The 15861-nt window shown below is 41.2% G+C and overlaps 1 protein-coding gene across 5 annotated transcripts in view; it reads left to right on the top strand.

Annotated features, from left to right (window-relative positions):
• THRB (thyroid hormone receptor beta) overlaps positions 1-15861 on the top strand; it is a 459282-nt gene that overhangs the window by 410083 nt on the left and 33338 nt on the right. For all 5 annotated transcript variants that reach the window (XM_047769184.1, XM_047769178.1, XM_047769175.1 and 2 more), the window contains 2 exons: positions 6395-6495; positions 12718-12865. In XM_047769184.1, coding sequence (XP_047625140.1) covers positions 6395-6495; positions 12718-12865 — 249 coding nt within the window. The remainder of the gene's footprint in view (positions 1-6394; positions 6496-12717; positions 12866-15861) is intronic.

Raw genomic sequence — 15861 nt, 5'->3', positions numbered from 1 at the left:
TAATGGACTTGTGTCGTTGCCTGTGGTGACTGTTTTGAGTAAATAAATTGGTTCCAAGTTGATATTTTAGAGGAAAGAGAGAGATGGGTGGGGTGTACTAGTGTGATCATGTAAGCCACAGCTAACTACTTAAGGAGATGTGTCTGTAGAGGTTTTGATGACTTTGTAAAAACACAGTTAAATCCTCTATTTATCCACCCACCAAGCAGATAATCTGGGAGAAATAAGAGAGCAAAGCAAACCACCCCTCAGACTAGCAGTTGGAAAACAGAAGGAACCCATTCCACTGACAGATTGAATGACCTCTGGATTCCAGAGTTCATAAGTACTTAAGGCCAAATGGATTCAACCATCTACATAGGGTCAGAGATGGCAAGGGACCTGCATCTTCCCAACTCAGGTAGATATTCTCCAGTCCTCCCAAGGACCTCCCAGGATCCACAAGCAAAGCAGTGTCCAGGGGCACTACAATTGCTTCCCAAATGGGAGATTAGAAGGAAAAGACCTCCACCTCTTTCTCCCTTGTCTCTGCCATCTGCACTTGATACCAAGAACTCAAAAGTCTTTACTCTGATCAACTATACCTAACCTCTAGGTATAAGAGGTCAAGATGCAGCTTTCCTGTGCAGATGGCTGACGGGCACATGAAAAGATGCTCAACATCACAAATTAGCAGGAACATGCAAATCAAAACCACAATAAGATATCACCTCACACCTAGCAGAATGGCTGTCATAGAAAAGAGCACAAATAACATATGTTGGCAAGGATATGGAAAAAATGGAACACTGTTATTTCCACTAGGGAAAACAGTATGGGGTTCCTCAAAATAAACTAAAAGTAGAACTACCATATGACCCAGCAATTCCACTCCTGGGTATGTACTCCCCAAAAATAAAAACAATAATTTGAAAAGATACATGCACTCCAGTGTTCATAGCAGCATTATTTACAACAGCCAAGATTGGAAGCAACTTAAGTGTACCTCACTCAGCCACAAAATGGAATGAAATTTTGCCATTTGCAACAATGTGGCTGTACTTTGGAGGGCACTATGCTAAGTGAAATAATTCAGAGAAAGACAAAAACTGTACAAGATCATTTATATGTCTAAAAAATACAACAAACTAGTGAATATAATGAAAAAAGAAGCAGACTCACAGATATAGAGAACAAATAGTGGTGAGCAATGGGGGGAGAGAAGGGGAGGGGCAAGAAGTAGGGGGTTAAGAGGTACAAACTCTCTGGTATAAAATAAGCTATAAGAACATACTGTATAATATAGGGAATATGGACAGTATGTTATGAGGGCTATAAATGGAGTAAACTTTAAAAATTGTGAATTGCTGTATTGTACAACTGTAACACATAATATTGTACATCAACTATACTTTAACAAGAAAACTTAATTTTTAAAAAAAGATGTTTTCCTGACAATATAGATATGTATACCCCATGGGCCTTCACCAGGGAGGTGCATGTTTTAATAATTAGGGTTGCTTTGTTATTGAAAAGTTACCTTGTGCTTTATAAGTGTATGTTTCAATGCACACACAAGCATACAGTTAAACATACTAATCTAAGGTGTAGAAACACAAAGTGTTACAGTGGTTATCTCTGTGGTAGAAAGTTGGTAGGTAAATTTGGTTTTTTGCTAACTTATGTCTCACAATTTTTCCACAATGAATTATATTACTTGTGTAAATTTTTTTTTTTACTTAAAAAATCTGAACTAAGATACACATTGTTTTTAATTCCTAAAGACTGACAACTGAGGACCACTGGTAAATGTTACTTAGGTCCAGAGTATTTCTGAGCATTTTCACTATGACTCTCCCCCCAGTTCTACACACTTCTGAACTGGTTGGTTCTCTGGACACATAGCCCTGCTGGGGTGTTTATATTGTTTCTTCTTAAGGATGAACTCCCCCAACATTTATTTGGAAAGAATTAATGCTTCTTGAGTTTTCCTATAGATTTTATTAGTATTTCTCCTTCAATTTGAGCCACAGCACATCAGCTACCTAGTGGACCTTGAGATTTAGGTTTATGATCATGTGAAGAGGAAATCTAACCAGCAAGCACAGACTCTTTTGAGTGTAATGAAGGGCGGGGGGGGCTTGTTGTGGTGGTGGTTTGCTTTGTTTTGTTTTGTTTTGTTTTGCTTTTGCTTTTTAGGGCCACACCCACAGCATATGGAGGTTCCCAGGCTAGGAGGAGAGTCAGAGCTGTAGCTGCTGGCCTGTGCCACAGCCACGGCAACACCAGATCCGAGCCGCATCTGCAATCTATACCATAGATCATGGCAGTGCTGGATCCTTAATCCACTGAGCAAAGCCAGGGATTGAACCTGTGTCCTTATGGATCCTAGTCAGATTTGTTTCTGCTGTGCCAAGATGGGAACGCCAAGAGTGGGTTTTAGACAACTGAGCAAGTTGTATAAAATTCAGACTTCTACTCTCCACTTTTGGCCACAGCATCTTAACCAGACAGGCCTGGACATAGTGATTTTCATTTTTCTCTTGTGGGAACATGGCATTGCCCTTAAGCCCTCTTTCGTCCTGTGTCACTCTAGTAAACCCAGTGCTCAGAGCCATCAAAGAAAGTGGGACAGAATCTCCTTGATTAGTGAGCATGCATGTCCCCAGATCATGAGGTCTTAGTGAGCTTGCATCTGGATGTCTTAGCCTTAATCTGAGCAGAATCTTGGTTTCTTTACCAAAATTCAATTTTTTTTAATGCAATTTTCACGAGACCGGAAGTTTGGGCTCCTGTGTCTGCATTACCACCTCTTTCAGAAACCCTTGCCGAGACCCTCAGCCTCCTCAGGCACACCTCCAGACTTCAAGCCTGTGTCTGCAGGTTCCAGATTTAAGCCCCCTCCCTTGCATTTTTGCAATTGGCAGATAGCAACCATCTAGAGAGACTGTGATGCCATCCACTGGGAGAGTAGGTGCCAAGATGTGATCCTACCCTCTAGCCGGACCAATAAAACCTGGGGTGAACCAGAGATCACCATCTAAAGGAGGAAAAAATTCATGTTACTGTGATACAGACAATAAAGGGCTCAGATTGGGGAAGCACAGGGTGCCCAACCTGGACTCAGGCTGAGGTCGGCAGGAAGTCTTTTCAAAGAGCTTCCCCCTTTTGATGTGGATAACCCTGTCCCAGAACCTACCACCTTAGAGGCAGATGATCTATCATTGTCTGTTTTCCCCAAAGTACTGAAAGCTTCCCCAAGAACCAAAACTTAGCTTTAGGAGTTGCTGTTGTGGCTCAGCAGTAACGAACCCAGCTAGTATCCATGAGAAGGCAGGTTCGATCCCTGCTCAGTGGGTTAAGGATCTGGTGTTGCCATGAGCTGTGGTGTAGGTTGCAGACGTCACCTGGATCTGGCATTGCTATAGCTGTGGTATAGGCCAGCAGCTGCAGCTCCGATTCAACCCCTAGCCTGGGAACTTACATATGCAGCCAGTGCAGCACTGAAAAACAACTTAGTCAGCTTTAGATCCTTGGCAGGTTGCCAACCACATAGTCCTCCCTCCATATATGTTTGTTGAATGGAACTGCCCTCTTTTATTCTCCCCCTCTCTTTGTTTTTTAATAAGGGATTTATTGGATATATTTCACATGCTATAAAATTAACACATTTAAAATGTACAAAATACATTCACACAAAACAAGGGTTTTTCACTCAGTGGTTTTTAGTACATTCACAGAGTTGCGCAACCATCAACACTACACAATTCCAGAATATTTTCATTACCCTGAAAAGAAACTTTGTATCCTTTAGTGGTCACTCCCCATTCTCCCTCCCTCCAGGCCTTGGCAACCACTAACCTAATTTCTGTCTCTATGAATTTGCCTGTTCTAGATATTCCACACAAATGGAAGTATACGATATGTGGCCTTTCATTTCTGGCTTCTTTTCATTGACTGTTTTCAAGGATCATCCATGTTGTAGCATATAACAGTACTTTATTCCTTTTCATGGTTGAATAATATTCTGTTGTACAAATGTATCACATTTCGTTTATCCATTCATCATTTGCTAGAAATTTGGGTTCTTTCTACCTTTTGCATGTGTGTTGTTTTTTTTTTATATAAATGCCCATGCCCACAACATACAGAAGTTCCTGGGCCAGGGACTGAACCTGTATCACAGCAGCGGCCTTGATCTTTAACCTACTATGCCAGCAGGGAACTCCCTGTTTGTTTCTACCTTTTGAATATTATGAATAACACCACTTTGAACTTTCATATACAAGTTATTGTACAGACACACGTTTTCAATTCTCTTGAGTAGAGAATTGAAAACGTGTGTCTCTACAATATGCCGGGTCGTATGTCATGTTATGTTGAACCTTTTGAGGAACTGCCGAACTGTTTTCCAAAACACATTTTACATTCCTTTGAGCAATATATGAAAGTTTTGATTTCTCCATATCCTCACCAATATTTGTTGTTGTCTGTCATTTCTGCTATAACCATCCTAGAGGATGTTAAGTGTGATCCTGGTTTGCACTTTCTTGCAATGGTGTTGATCATCTTTTCATGTTCTTTCCTTCATTTTCATCTTTTTTTCTCATTGAGAAGTGACCAAGACTGGAAGTCCAGAACTCAGTTGCTTACGCATATGCTTCCCAAAGGAGGAAACCATGTCTTATTTGTTTTTATAGTATCAGCACCAAGCACAGTGCTAAGCACATGGCAGGCACTAAATAAATGTTTTCTAACTTCATGAATAGATGAATGATTGGATGAACACACACATCATTCCATTCCCCTTTTTCTCTGCCCAGATCCTCCTCAGAATTCTCTTTATTCAAATCTCTGATGAGTTTTGAAACCCTTGAAGTGAACTCAACAGATGACTCATGGTTTGCATGATGCAAAAGTAAACTAAGAAAAGCTGTGATATTTAAAAAGATAATCCTGTGTATTACCAAATCTCGCTTTGAACTCATTTCTCTCCCTCCCCAAAGGGACATTTTTCTAAAATAAAGTCTGCGCACAGTAACTATAGAAAGGATTCATTTTCTTCTGTTTTCTTAATGGCTTTTTTTCTGAAAAGTAAGCCCTCAATGACCTAGTTTAATGAAGGATCTATGAAAATGTCATGGTAAAACATAGTAAGTCATCTGTCATTTCAACCTGGCTCATCTTTTTTGAAACCCACCAGTTTCCTGAGTCAAAGAACTTTGGAAGGACCATGATCAGGAGAAAGAATGATTTTGTTTCCTCGTTTTACCCTCTCCATCCCAACATATCAGGCCCTATTTTGATTTTTTTGGTCTTATCTAAAGCTCTGTGCTTCTATGGTAAACCATTGATACATATGAACCTGTATTTGCCCTTCTGAAATGGTTTTTTTGTGTGTTCAGACATCATGTATAAGGAAAGGAAAGAAGCAAAGTCAGGGGGAGGTAGACAGCTTTTGTCTGTGTTTTTAAACTTTAGTTTCCTGGGTCAAGGACTCTAAGCCAATAAACTAATAGTGCAGTAATAAAGAGAGTTATCATGGTTGGAGTTTCTCTTTTTCTTAATCAGTAGAACCTCTATTATTTCACACTAGCTGGCATTGTTGGGTTGTGTTATTATAACATCACAAGTGTGCTGAATCTCTTTTTTGTTTTTTTAATGGCCTTAACCATTCTACTTGAAGATAACTGTCTATTTTCAGGAAAAGATTGACATAACTTACACTGGAGGGCTAGAATTCAGGAGATCTGGGTTTTAGCCTCTGTTGTTAATTTCTAGTGTGAGCCTGAGGAAGGCCAAACCACTGAAGGCTTGTTTACCTCAGAAGTACTTGCTCTCCTAGGACCTTTCTGGCTATCGAGTTTCCTGAATTTATTGCCTAGTGCCTTGATTCCAAAGTGGATCAAGTCTCCTAAGAATAAGTTCAGAAATAAGCCTTCTGAAAGAGACTGTGTTATCCAGAATCCAGAGCACCCCAGCCTCTGGATTGCAAATCCCAGCCTCTGTGCCACACCCATTGCTTCCAAGAGCCTCCAGGGCCTGTCCCCACCTGAACAAGCAAGAATAAGCACACCTGTTTTTAAGGTATTTGAATATCCTGGGCTGAATCTTAACTCTGTAGCTGTGAGCTAAGATCCTAGAGAAGGATAAGATACTGAGGAAGTGTATTAAGTCAGGGAATGACTTTTAAAATGTTTTCTTGATAAATGTTTCATTTACCTTGGATTTTTAAAACTAAATGACCATGAGATATAAACTACAAAGCAAACATTGTATTAAGATGTATAAAACAGTTCAGTCTTGCCTCCTCCCTCATCCACCTTCCTCCTGTCCTCTCCTGATCCCTCCTCTTGGCTGTGGTGACTTTAGCATGATACTGTTTTCTCATATTCCTCCTTTTCCTCCTTCACAGGCTACATCCCCAGTTACTTAGACAAGGACGAGCTTTGTGTGGTGTGTGGTGACAAGGCCACTGGCTATCACTACCGCTGCATCACATGCGAAGGCTGCAAGGTAAGTGGCCTGGGGCCAGTGAGCCCAGAGCTCAGCCCAGATCCAGCCCCTCCCAGGATTCCTCCAGAATGCAACCTTAATTTAAGTTCAAATTAGAACCAGATTCCAACATTCACAGTCTATGCTCATCCAGGTATCCGGTTATCTTCTTCATTGTGGGGCTTGTTCAAGAACTGAATTTATTTTTTTTTTTCCAAAACAAAAATAACTAAATGAAGTTTTGTGAGAGTGTGATGTCTGGTTTTTTTAGACAGGGAGAAAATTGATAAAATGAGAATTTGATTTTTAAAAAAAGTCTCCCTTTGCATTTAAAAATGCATACATATTGTATACCATGGTATCATCCTAAGAAATAACCATTTCTCCTCCTGTTTTATCTCCAGTGTTTGAGGAGACAGGGTTCGCTCCACCACAGACTGTTTGCCAGTGTTAATCAGAGTGAATATGCTCACTTTTAAGGGTTCCATTAGGGAGTATCTTTGAGGCTCCTTAGATTCAATTATGTGCTGAAATTATCCAAATTGGCTTTCTGTACAGCCTGCAGTCAGTAAGTAAATTCTGGTCATCTATCAGCTAATTACATGCTTTCCAGACCTATCTTTAGGAGATACTTGACAAGAATACACCAGTGAACAACAGTCAGTTTATTTCCTGAAAGTGAACTTGGACTTACCTACCTACATCTTCATTATCAAAATGAAGATGCATTTCTGGCAAACATCTTTTGGTGGAACAACCTAGCCTAGAAAAGAAAGTCCACTATAAAGGTAAATAATGCTTAACCCAGTGCTAGATCCAGTGTTCTGCTAATGTTTTATAAAGGAGGTAGTAAGTCACAGAAAGATTTTAATTTTTTATTACATGTTTTATTTACCTTTTATATTTAAAACTAAATTGTCACAAGACATAAACCCTAGAGCAAAAATCGTTATTAAGGAGTTCCCGTCGTGGCGTAGTGGTTAACGAATCCTACTAGGAACCTTGAGGTTGCGGGTTCGGTCCCTGCCCTTGCTTAGTGGGTTAACGATCTGGCGTTGCCGTGACCTGTGGTGCAGGTTGCAGAAACGGCTCAGATCCCGCATTGCTGTGGCTCCGGCATAGGCCGGTGGCTACAGCTCCTATTCGACCCCTAGCCTGGGAACTCCATATGCTGTGGGAGTGGCCCAAGAAATACCAAAAAGACAAAAATAAAATAATCGTTATTAAAATTTATAAAACAATTCAGTCTTCCCTCCTCTGTCACTCACCTCATCCCCTCTCCTCCCCTTTCCTTCCTGTAAATACCCTCTTTTCTCCTAATCTTTGACCCTAAACACCAAAACTCGTTAGCTCAATTTCACACTTATGTGTCTCATTTCCCTAGTGGAAGATTTTCCGTGCAAACGCCCTACTTTTGGTGCACAAAATTAGGAAACACTTAGCCTGCTGAAGTGCTGAAATGGTATCTCCATTGGGAAGAGGCATTTTTAAGGTCTGGTTTTTGGAATGTGAGGGAATGTGTTCTCATTCACCCAGACCCCTTTGATCTAGAATTTGTAACCTTTTAACAAAGACTGGGCTAAAGGTTGCCATTACATCTATGAAACTAATGTCTTAAGGAGTTTAATGTAATTAACTACAAATAAATTGTGGCTGTTTAATAATTGGGAAATTTGCCGATGGTCTCTTGAAAGCCCAACTTCATGGGATTGATTTGAAAGTAATAAAACTGCATTACTTTAGATGTATCCTCTCATTCCAAAAAACTCAGTAATTCAAACAGGCCTTTTTTCTAAATTAGCCCCAATTCATAAGGCTTTAACCTACCTGATTATGCAGCACTGAGATTCTTTCAAATCAGTTTTTAATGATAAATTTTGAATGCTGGGAGAGATGCTAATGAAAATTCCATTTAATACTCAACTCCCAAAGTGACTCTGAAGACCACATGTGCCTTCAAGAGGACTCAGCGCTTATTAGTGATTGACTTAAACAAAGGAGAACCAAGCCTATTAACCCGTGCCCTTGACTCATGCATGTCTTCACGATGGTCAAGATCCACTAGCCTCTTTTCCCAAGATCACAGGATGTTTGGAGCCTGATTCAATGGAAGTCTACTTAAAAGAATAAATCGTGTAGCAGAAAGGGAGGTGCCTTTGTCACAGATTAAAATCCTGTTTCCCAGATTGCTCCAGTCATAAAATCAGAAAGCCTTCCTAGGATGGTTATACAGATCATTCAATGTAAGGATAAAGTGCCCTTTAAAAAGACAAAAGAGGTGTTCAAATGAAACACAGTTTTTAAAAGTAGCCAAAGATGAAAAAAGTTACTCTTCACATCGTATTTCTTTTAACCTATAGTTTACAACTATTTTTACCCCATCATTGCAATGTGTAGAGGGAGAATCTTTTTTGCCTATTTTTTCCCTGAAGACAATGGAAATTGGAGATGTTTTGTCTATTGCGATGGGCCAGTTTTTAAGCGTCTTTTGTAGAGAGAACATTGATACTGCTCCACAATAAACCACTTTTTAAAGAAAGACTCCAAAGTTTTTTGACAGTTGCCCAAATATTGAACAAGGAGAATGACACCTCCTTGTAGCATGGATCATTGCATCATTTCGAGCCACTAAGAAATGGATCCAGTTCTCAAAATGCAGAGAAACATGGCTGATATCGATTTATAAAAGCAAAACCTTCGCTTACCAAGAAATTATCAATGAGATAAGATGTCCTTATTCAGTCCCTGGGACATCTCTTCTGTCAGCTCACCTCTTTTTTTTTGTCTTTTTGGCATTTTTTGGGCCACTCCTGCGGCATATGGAGGTTCCCAGGCTAGGGGTTTAATCGGAGCTGTAGCCACCAGCCTATGCCAGAGCCACAGCAACACAGGATCCGAGCCGTGTCTGCAACCTACACCACAGCTCACGGCAACGCCGGATCGTTAACCCACTGAGCAAGGGCAGGGACCAAACCCGCAACCTCATGGTTCCTAGTCGGATTCGTTAACCACTGCGCCACAATGGGAACTCCCCGCAACATACTTTTAATAACAGTTCTTCCAGGTGTTTTTTGAGGAATGCGTCTTGTGCTAGGCAGTAAAATAGCTACGGTAACCTTTCTGTCTGTAAAAACCTTAAAAAAATCAAACAAGAACAGTTAATATAAGAACATTGCTACTCAGAAAAATCTCCTAATTATGGTATAAATGTCAGATCTGAGTTCCAACCATGGCTCTGCCGCTGTCTAATTCTGTGACCTAAGGCAAGCTACTCAACTTTCCTGATCTTTTATTTCCTTATTTCTTTTGTCTGATCTTTTTGAGGATAAAATGAAACATGTCTAATATTTAGCTTTCGAAAGATTCTGTTGGTATGAGAACGTGTCATCAAATAGAAATATCAATTCAAAATTTTGTAAATAGCGCAGATTCTTAAAATGTGAAAACCATTGTATAACTAGCGTGTGATAATTTGAGCTTGATTTTAAAAGAAGAATTTTGTACGCTGAACCATAATTTTTTTAATAAAGTCACTGTACTTAATAGTAGGAAAAAAATAAATAAATAAAAAATTCTTTTGATAACTAGACTGTTAAATATTTTCTGGCCAAGTTCACTTCCAAAAGTTAATTTTTGTCACCTTTTAAAATTAAGGGACCTACCATCTTTAACATTTACTCAAATGAAGTGGTCTCTCAGGTGTCAAATATGCTTTTATCATCACTTAGGAGAGGCCGACATCTTTAAAAGGATTTGGTCCATGAAGTGCCCAAGAAAAGCCAGCAAGAGAACCACAGAAGAGATGGCACTGCAAATAACCAAGCCTGCTACCTCAACCTTTTTTTTTTTTCCTTTTTTCAAAATAAGCCAAGTATAAGTTACTCACTCATTCCTTCTAAAGGATCACAGAATAGCCTTTTTGGAGAAATGAGCATTCCTGCCATGTCTAGTGTATCACCTCATTCTCTCCCCAGTGTTGTCTGACTCCTCAGTATGCTCCCACCCCCCAGAACAGCAGCCAATGTGAGACTATGGATGAGAAAAGATCTCCCAACTTCAGACTAATGATTCCCCAGCTTCCAAGCAGCAGTCAAAGGCTCACTGGAGACCCTGGATTTTTGTGTCACACTTTTAGGGAAATTTGGCCTCCTCCAGGAAGGTTATGCTACCTGGTCCCTCCCCTTCCCTGTCTATGACATATGCCTTCTTTTGCCTTTCAAGCAAGTGTAATGCCTGAAGGGTGGATTGGATGGAGGGGGACAGAGGTAGAGGAGGGGTGACCAGAAGCTTGGTTTTTGCTCTATGCAGGCCCTGACATCCAAGCCCTGGCAGCATTGCCTACCCTGAACACCCAGGAGACACCACCGACATGTCAGCAGCTGCCCCGTGTGTGCTTTAGCGAGTCTTATGACCATATGTCAGTGTCATTCAAACTAATGGACTCAGTATTTAAGGATGCAAACCACCTAATATGGCAGGTCTTCTATTAGAATTTCAGCACTAGATCAGGGATTTGCACACATGCCCCAAGACCAAGTCCGTGAGTTTGTCTCAGTTATTTTTTTTTCTTTTCTTTCTTTCTTTCTTTCTTTTTTTTGCTATTTCTTGGGCTGCTTCCGCGGCATATGGAGATTCCCAGGCTAGGGGTCTAATCGGAGCCGTAGCCACCAGTCTATGCCAGAGCCACAGCAAGGCAGGATCCGAGCTGCGCCTGCAACCTACACCACAGCTCACGGTAACGCCGGATCATTAACCCACTGAGCAAGGCCAGGGATCAAACCCGCAACCTCACGATTCCTAGTCGGATTCGTTAACCACTGCGCCACAATGGGAACTCCTGTCTCAGTTATTGCTGGCATTTTTCCATCTTATTCTGCTTTGCCCAATATAAAATCCTACCTTTGACCTTTTCATTATAAGGAAGAGCTCCTGTGTCTGAGGGAGGAATATACAAGTGGAGTAGGTACATCATCAGAGCCAGAGCAACTTAAACAGGGTAATTAAAATGTGGACTTAAATCTAGATCAACTGCCATTTCAGTCCCACCATTTCTGCAATAAAGTTAGAGGTCCTTTTAAGCTTTATTGGACAACATCCTTCAAATTTTGTTTTGCTAGATGACTTTGGGCAAGTTCCTTCACCCATAAACCTCTACGTGTCTCCGCTTCCTCATCTGTAAAAAGGGATGATAATATTAAAAATGCTTGCCTCATTAAAAAAAATAATGTGTCTTGCCTTGCTATTCTACCAAAACTGTTTTTTGAGGGGTGACTGAAAGGGGACTATTTATAATATGTTCATCTAAAACGTTTAAATAATATAGTAAAATTGGTCTCAATTTATATCATAAAAGCAGTTAAATAAATAAGATTAGGAGTCCAACTCCTTAGTTCCAGGCCAAGTTCCAGCATGTACTTGCCATGCAATCTGGGGCAAGTGATTTAATCTGTCTAAGGCTTGGTGTTTTAATCTCCACAGCGGAGATATTAAGAGTACCTACCTCAGAAGGTTGTTGGATAAACTAAGTTTCAAATGGCAGTTAATGCATCCATTTAAATACCAAATGATTAAATTATCAATTAATATTGCATCACCAGTATCCGACTCTTTTATTCTCCAGTATAAAGTACAACAAACCTCTTCACAGCTTAACTTTGCAATACAAGTATGGCACTCTATGAAATAAAATAAAATAATTTATTTATAGGATTCATAAAAAAATAAACTAGAGATTTTTCCCATTAGCCTTGAGTAAATGCCAAAAAATGTTGAGATGTTGACTCTGAAGCCTCTGACATCTCCTTCAGCTCTGACTTATAATTCTTTAGATTCACTTTGGGCCAAATGTCCTATATTTGAATAGGTAGAACCATGGGCTGGTACACAGGTAAGGTCCAAATAATCCATCACAATTAGGAAGACACAGGGAGTTCCTGTTGTAGCTCAGTCGTAACGAACCCAACTAGTATCCATGAGGACTCGGGTTTGATCCCTGGCCCCGCTCAGTGTGGATCCAGAGTTGCCATGAGCTGTGGTGTAGGTTGCAGATGCAGCTCAGATCCCACGTTGCTATGGCTGTGATGTAGGCTGGCAGCTGTAGCTCTGATTCAGCCCCCAGCCTGGGAACTTCCATATGCCTCCGGTGGGGCCCTAAAAAAAGCATTTAGGAAGACTCAAAATGCTGGAGTCATTTATTTCTAGAAAATATGAAACTGTTGTCTTGGGTCTTTCTTTTTCACATAGGGTTTCTTTAGAAGAACCATTCAGAAAAATCTCCATCCATCCTATGCCTGTAAATATGAAGGAAAATGTGTCATAGACAAAGTCACCAGAAATCAGTGCCAGGAATGTCGCTTTAAAAAATGCATCTACGTTGGCATGGCAACAGATTGTAAGTAATCTTCTTCCTTTGCTTCACAGTCAAAGAGTGTTGACTGGGGGGAAGATTGGTTCAAGGAGATGGACCAGGCAGGGAGGAAAGCGGGAGCCCATGTGGACAAGGAGAGGGCACCCAGCATTTCCAGGGACCCTTCCTGCCAGCCATGGTTGGGCAATTTCCATCCTAACAAGGCATCCAGACAACAGGTGAGGGACAGAGGTTAAATTGTCCTCCTCGTGCTTGTAGGATGGTCAGCAATATTCTGTTTGCACGGAGGTTACAGATGAGGGGTCTTGAGGAGATGTAATTTTCCATGCAACATGCATGGAGAACTGCACAGAGTGGTCCTAATATTTTTTTCAAAAGCACAGACAGTAATTTATCTTGTGGACATTTTTGGAATTGGGGCACTGGCAGAAAGCATCGTGTTCAGAAGTGTCTGAAGAATGTGAACTTGAGTGCTCGTGCATGATTCATTCTGCAGTTGGTTCTTTTGTTATATTTTTAGCCATAAAAACATTCCAAGCTGAAGTCGTCCTACCCAGTTTTCAAAGTGCCACAGCATATGGTGGTGAGATTAGCCGTTGGAGTCTCTTCTCCCCACACTGTGCAAGGAAGGGATTTACACCAGTCACTTTAATTAATCTAATCATTAGATAGGAATCATGTCATTCAGAATGTGTGGCCTCCCTTTTGCCAGGCATCAGGGTTAATAGGCTCTAGTGGCATAAATTTTTCCGGTTGAATGAAAGATTTTAACTTTTAGTTAACAAAAAAGAAAAGGAAAAGGAAAAAGAATGCAATGAGAATCCTCATGAAGAGGGAATAATAACAGCTACATTTATGTGATAAACAGGGTTTTCACAGGTAGAACAAAACAAATCTGTGGAATGTTCTGGTTTGCCCACTAAAGACAGAAGGAAAAAAAATTTTTTTTGGCATTTTTAGGGCCACACCTGGAGCATATGGAGGTTCCCAGGCTAGGGGTCAAATCAGATCTGCAGCTGCCAGCCTACACCCCAGTTATAGCAACACCAGAGCCGAGACACATCTGTGACCTACACCACAGCTCACAGCAATGCTGGATCCTTAACCCACTGAGCGAGGCCAGGGATCAAACTCACATTCTCATGGATGCTAGTCAGGTTCATTTCCACTGAGCCACAGTGGGAAGTCTGGAACAATCTTTTAAAAAGGAGGAGGGTTGTGTCAGGGCGTTAGGCTGGAAACCCTGGGTTAATCCCACCTCTGGCTGAGTTCTTTGTCTTTCTCTTTGAAAGGCTTTTAGCCATTGCCGATAAAATGCCCGCTAAGGTTCTGTGAAAATGAATGGCCCACTGAGTGTCCACTGCATTGTTTTATTGAGCAGTTAAAGATTTGAATGTTGATGACATTTTAAAAACTCAGTGTTAATCTACATGGAGTGGAAATTAATCTTGAGTGCACCTTGCTGGCTTGTGAGGCATTCATTACAAGAGCTCAGCTTTTATAATCAGAAAAACTGCTGAAGACCCAGGGCTGCCATCAGGCTAGCTAGCTGTGTGACCATTGGACTTAGGTTTCCTTTGTGTGAAATCATCGTCCACCTCACAGGTGGTCTTCAGGATTAAATTAGGTAATGCATGTCCAATACCATGTGCACCATGGGGAGTGGGGCTGCCAGTAAAGCTCATTCCTCATCTCCCTTTATGAACCACAACGACAATGATTTAACAGGGCTCATCTATCCTGCTCACGTTTGCAAGTGCCTACCAGACTTTGATGACCCAGTCACACTATGTGACCTAGGGTTTTGTTATTCTGTTTGTGGATTTGCTGGGCCCCTTTGGTTCTCTTCCTCTGCTACATTTGCTGATTTTCGTTTCCTACCATGTCACACCTTCCTCAAGAAATGGCCCCAGGACTGCACTTGGGGGTCCTGGGTCTTGCCCTGGCTCTGCTATGAACTTGCTGTGACTCTAGACAGCTCATGATCTCCTGGGAGGGAACTGGACTAGATTGGAGCTGAGGTCCCCTTAGTCATAAAATTATGACTCTATAGTGTTAAACCTGAGTCTTTCCATGCCCCTGAGAGCTACCAAGAGTCTGGTGAAATGGTTTCATTTTGAAAATTAACCCCAGAAGTACTAGTTTCTTGTTACCTGCCCTTCTTATTTCCCTTTTGCATATATGATAAAAGTCATGGCTCTATTTTTAGAGCATGTGTAGTGCATTATCACATGGATACCCTGCAAAGTTGTTATTATGGATCTCATTTTATATGGGAAGAAATGAAAGCTCAGAGAACCTCAATAACTTGCCAGAGGTCACACAGCCAGAATGTGGTAGTTCCAGGATTCCAACCTGGGTCTTCCTAGATTCCAAAAGCCTAGGCTCTTTCATCACCTTTGAGGGTTGACTAGGCAGAGAGAAATGCAAAGGGAGTACCCATGAGGCCTGAGCCAGGCCCAAGCACACCCCAGTCAGCCTTCAGGAAACTAACAAAGAGTTACATTCCTGTTTCCCCTAACGAAGGGATCTTCAGCCTCCTTTTACTGCTCCAAAACTTTTTTAACCTTAAGTTCTTTTTTGTTTTTTTTGTTGTTGTTGTTGGTTTTTTTTTTTTTTTTTTTTTTTTGTCTTTTCTAGGGCTGCTCCTGCAGCATATGGAGGTTCCCAGGCTAGGGGTCTAATTGGAGCTGGCCCACACCACATCCATGGCCACTCTGGATCCGAGCCTCGTCTGCGACCTACACCACAGCTCACGGCAACACCGGATCCATAATCCACTGAGCAAGGCCAGGGATCGAACCCACAATCTCATCGTTCCTAGTCGGATTCATTAACCACTGCGCCACCACGGGAACTCCAACCTTAAGTTCTTACTAAGAGCTATTTGGTGGCTGAAGGGGAGGAACAGAAGCCCTAAGAGTGAATTCAGATGACTGGCTAGACAGACCCGCCTGTGCACCTGTGGGTAGGATGGGCTTGACCTGTCTCTACATCATTATTTAGGGTCACCCTCTACG

The sequence above is a fragment of the Phacochoerus africanus genome, chromosome 1 (genome assembly GCF_016906955.1).
Source record: "Phacochoerus africanus isolate WHEZ1 chromosome 1, ROS_Pafr_v1, whole genome shotgun sequence".
Lineage (NCBI taxonomy): Eukaryota > Metazoa > Chordata > Mammalia > Artiodactyla > Suidae > Phacochoerus > Phacochoerus africanus.
Note: the sequence above shows the minus strand (reverse complement) of the source record. Positions and strands in the feature narration are given on the sequence as shown.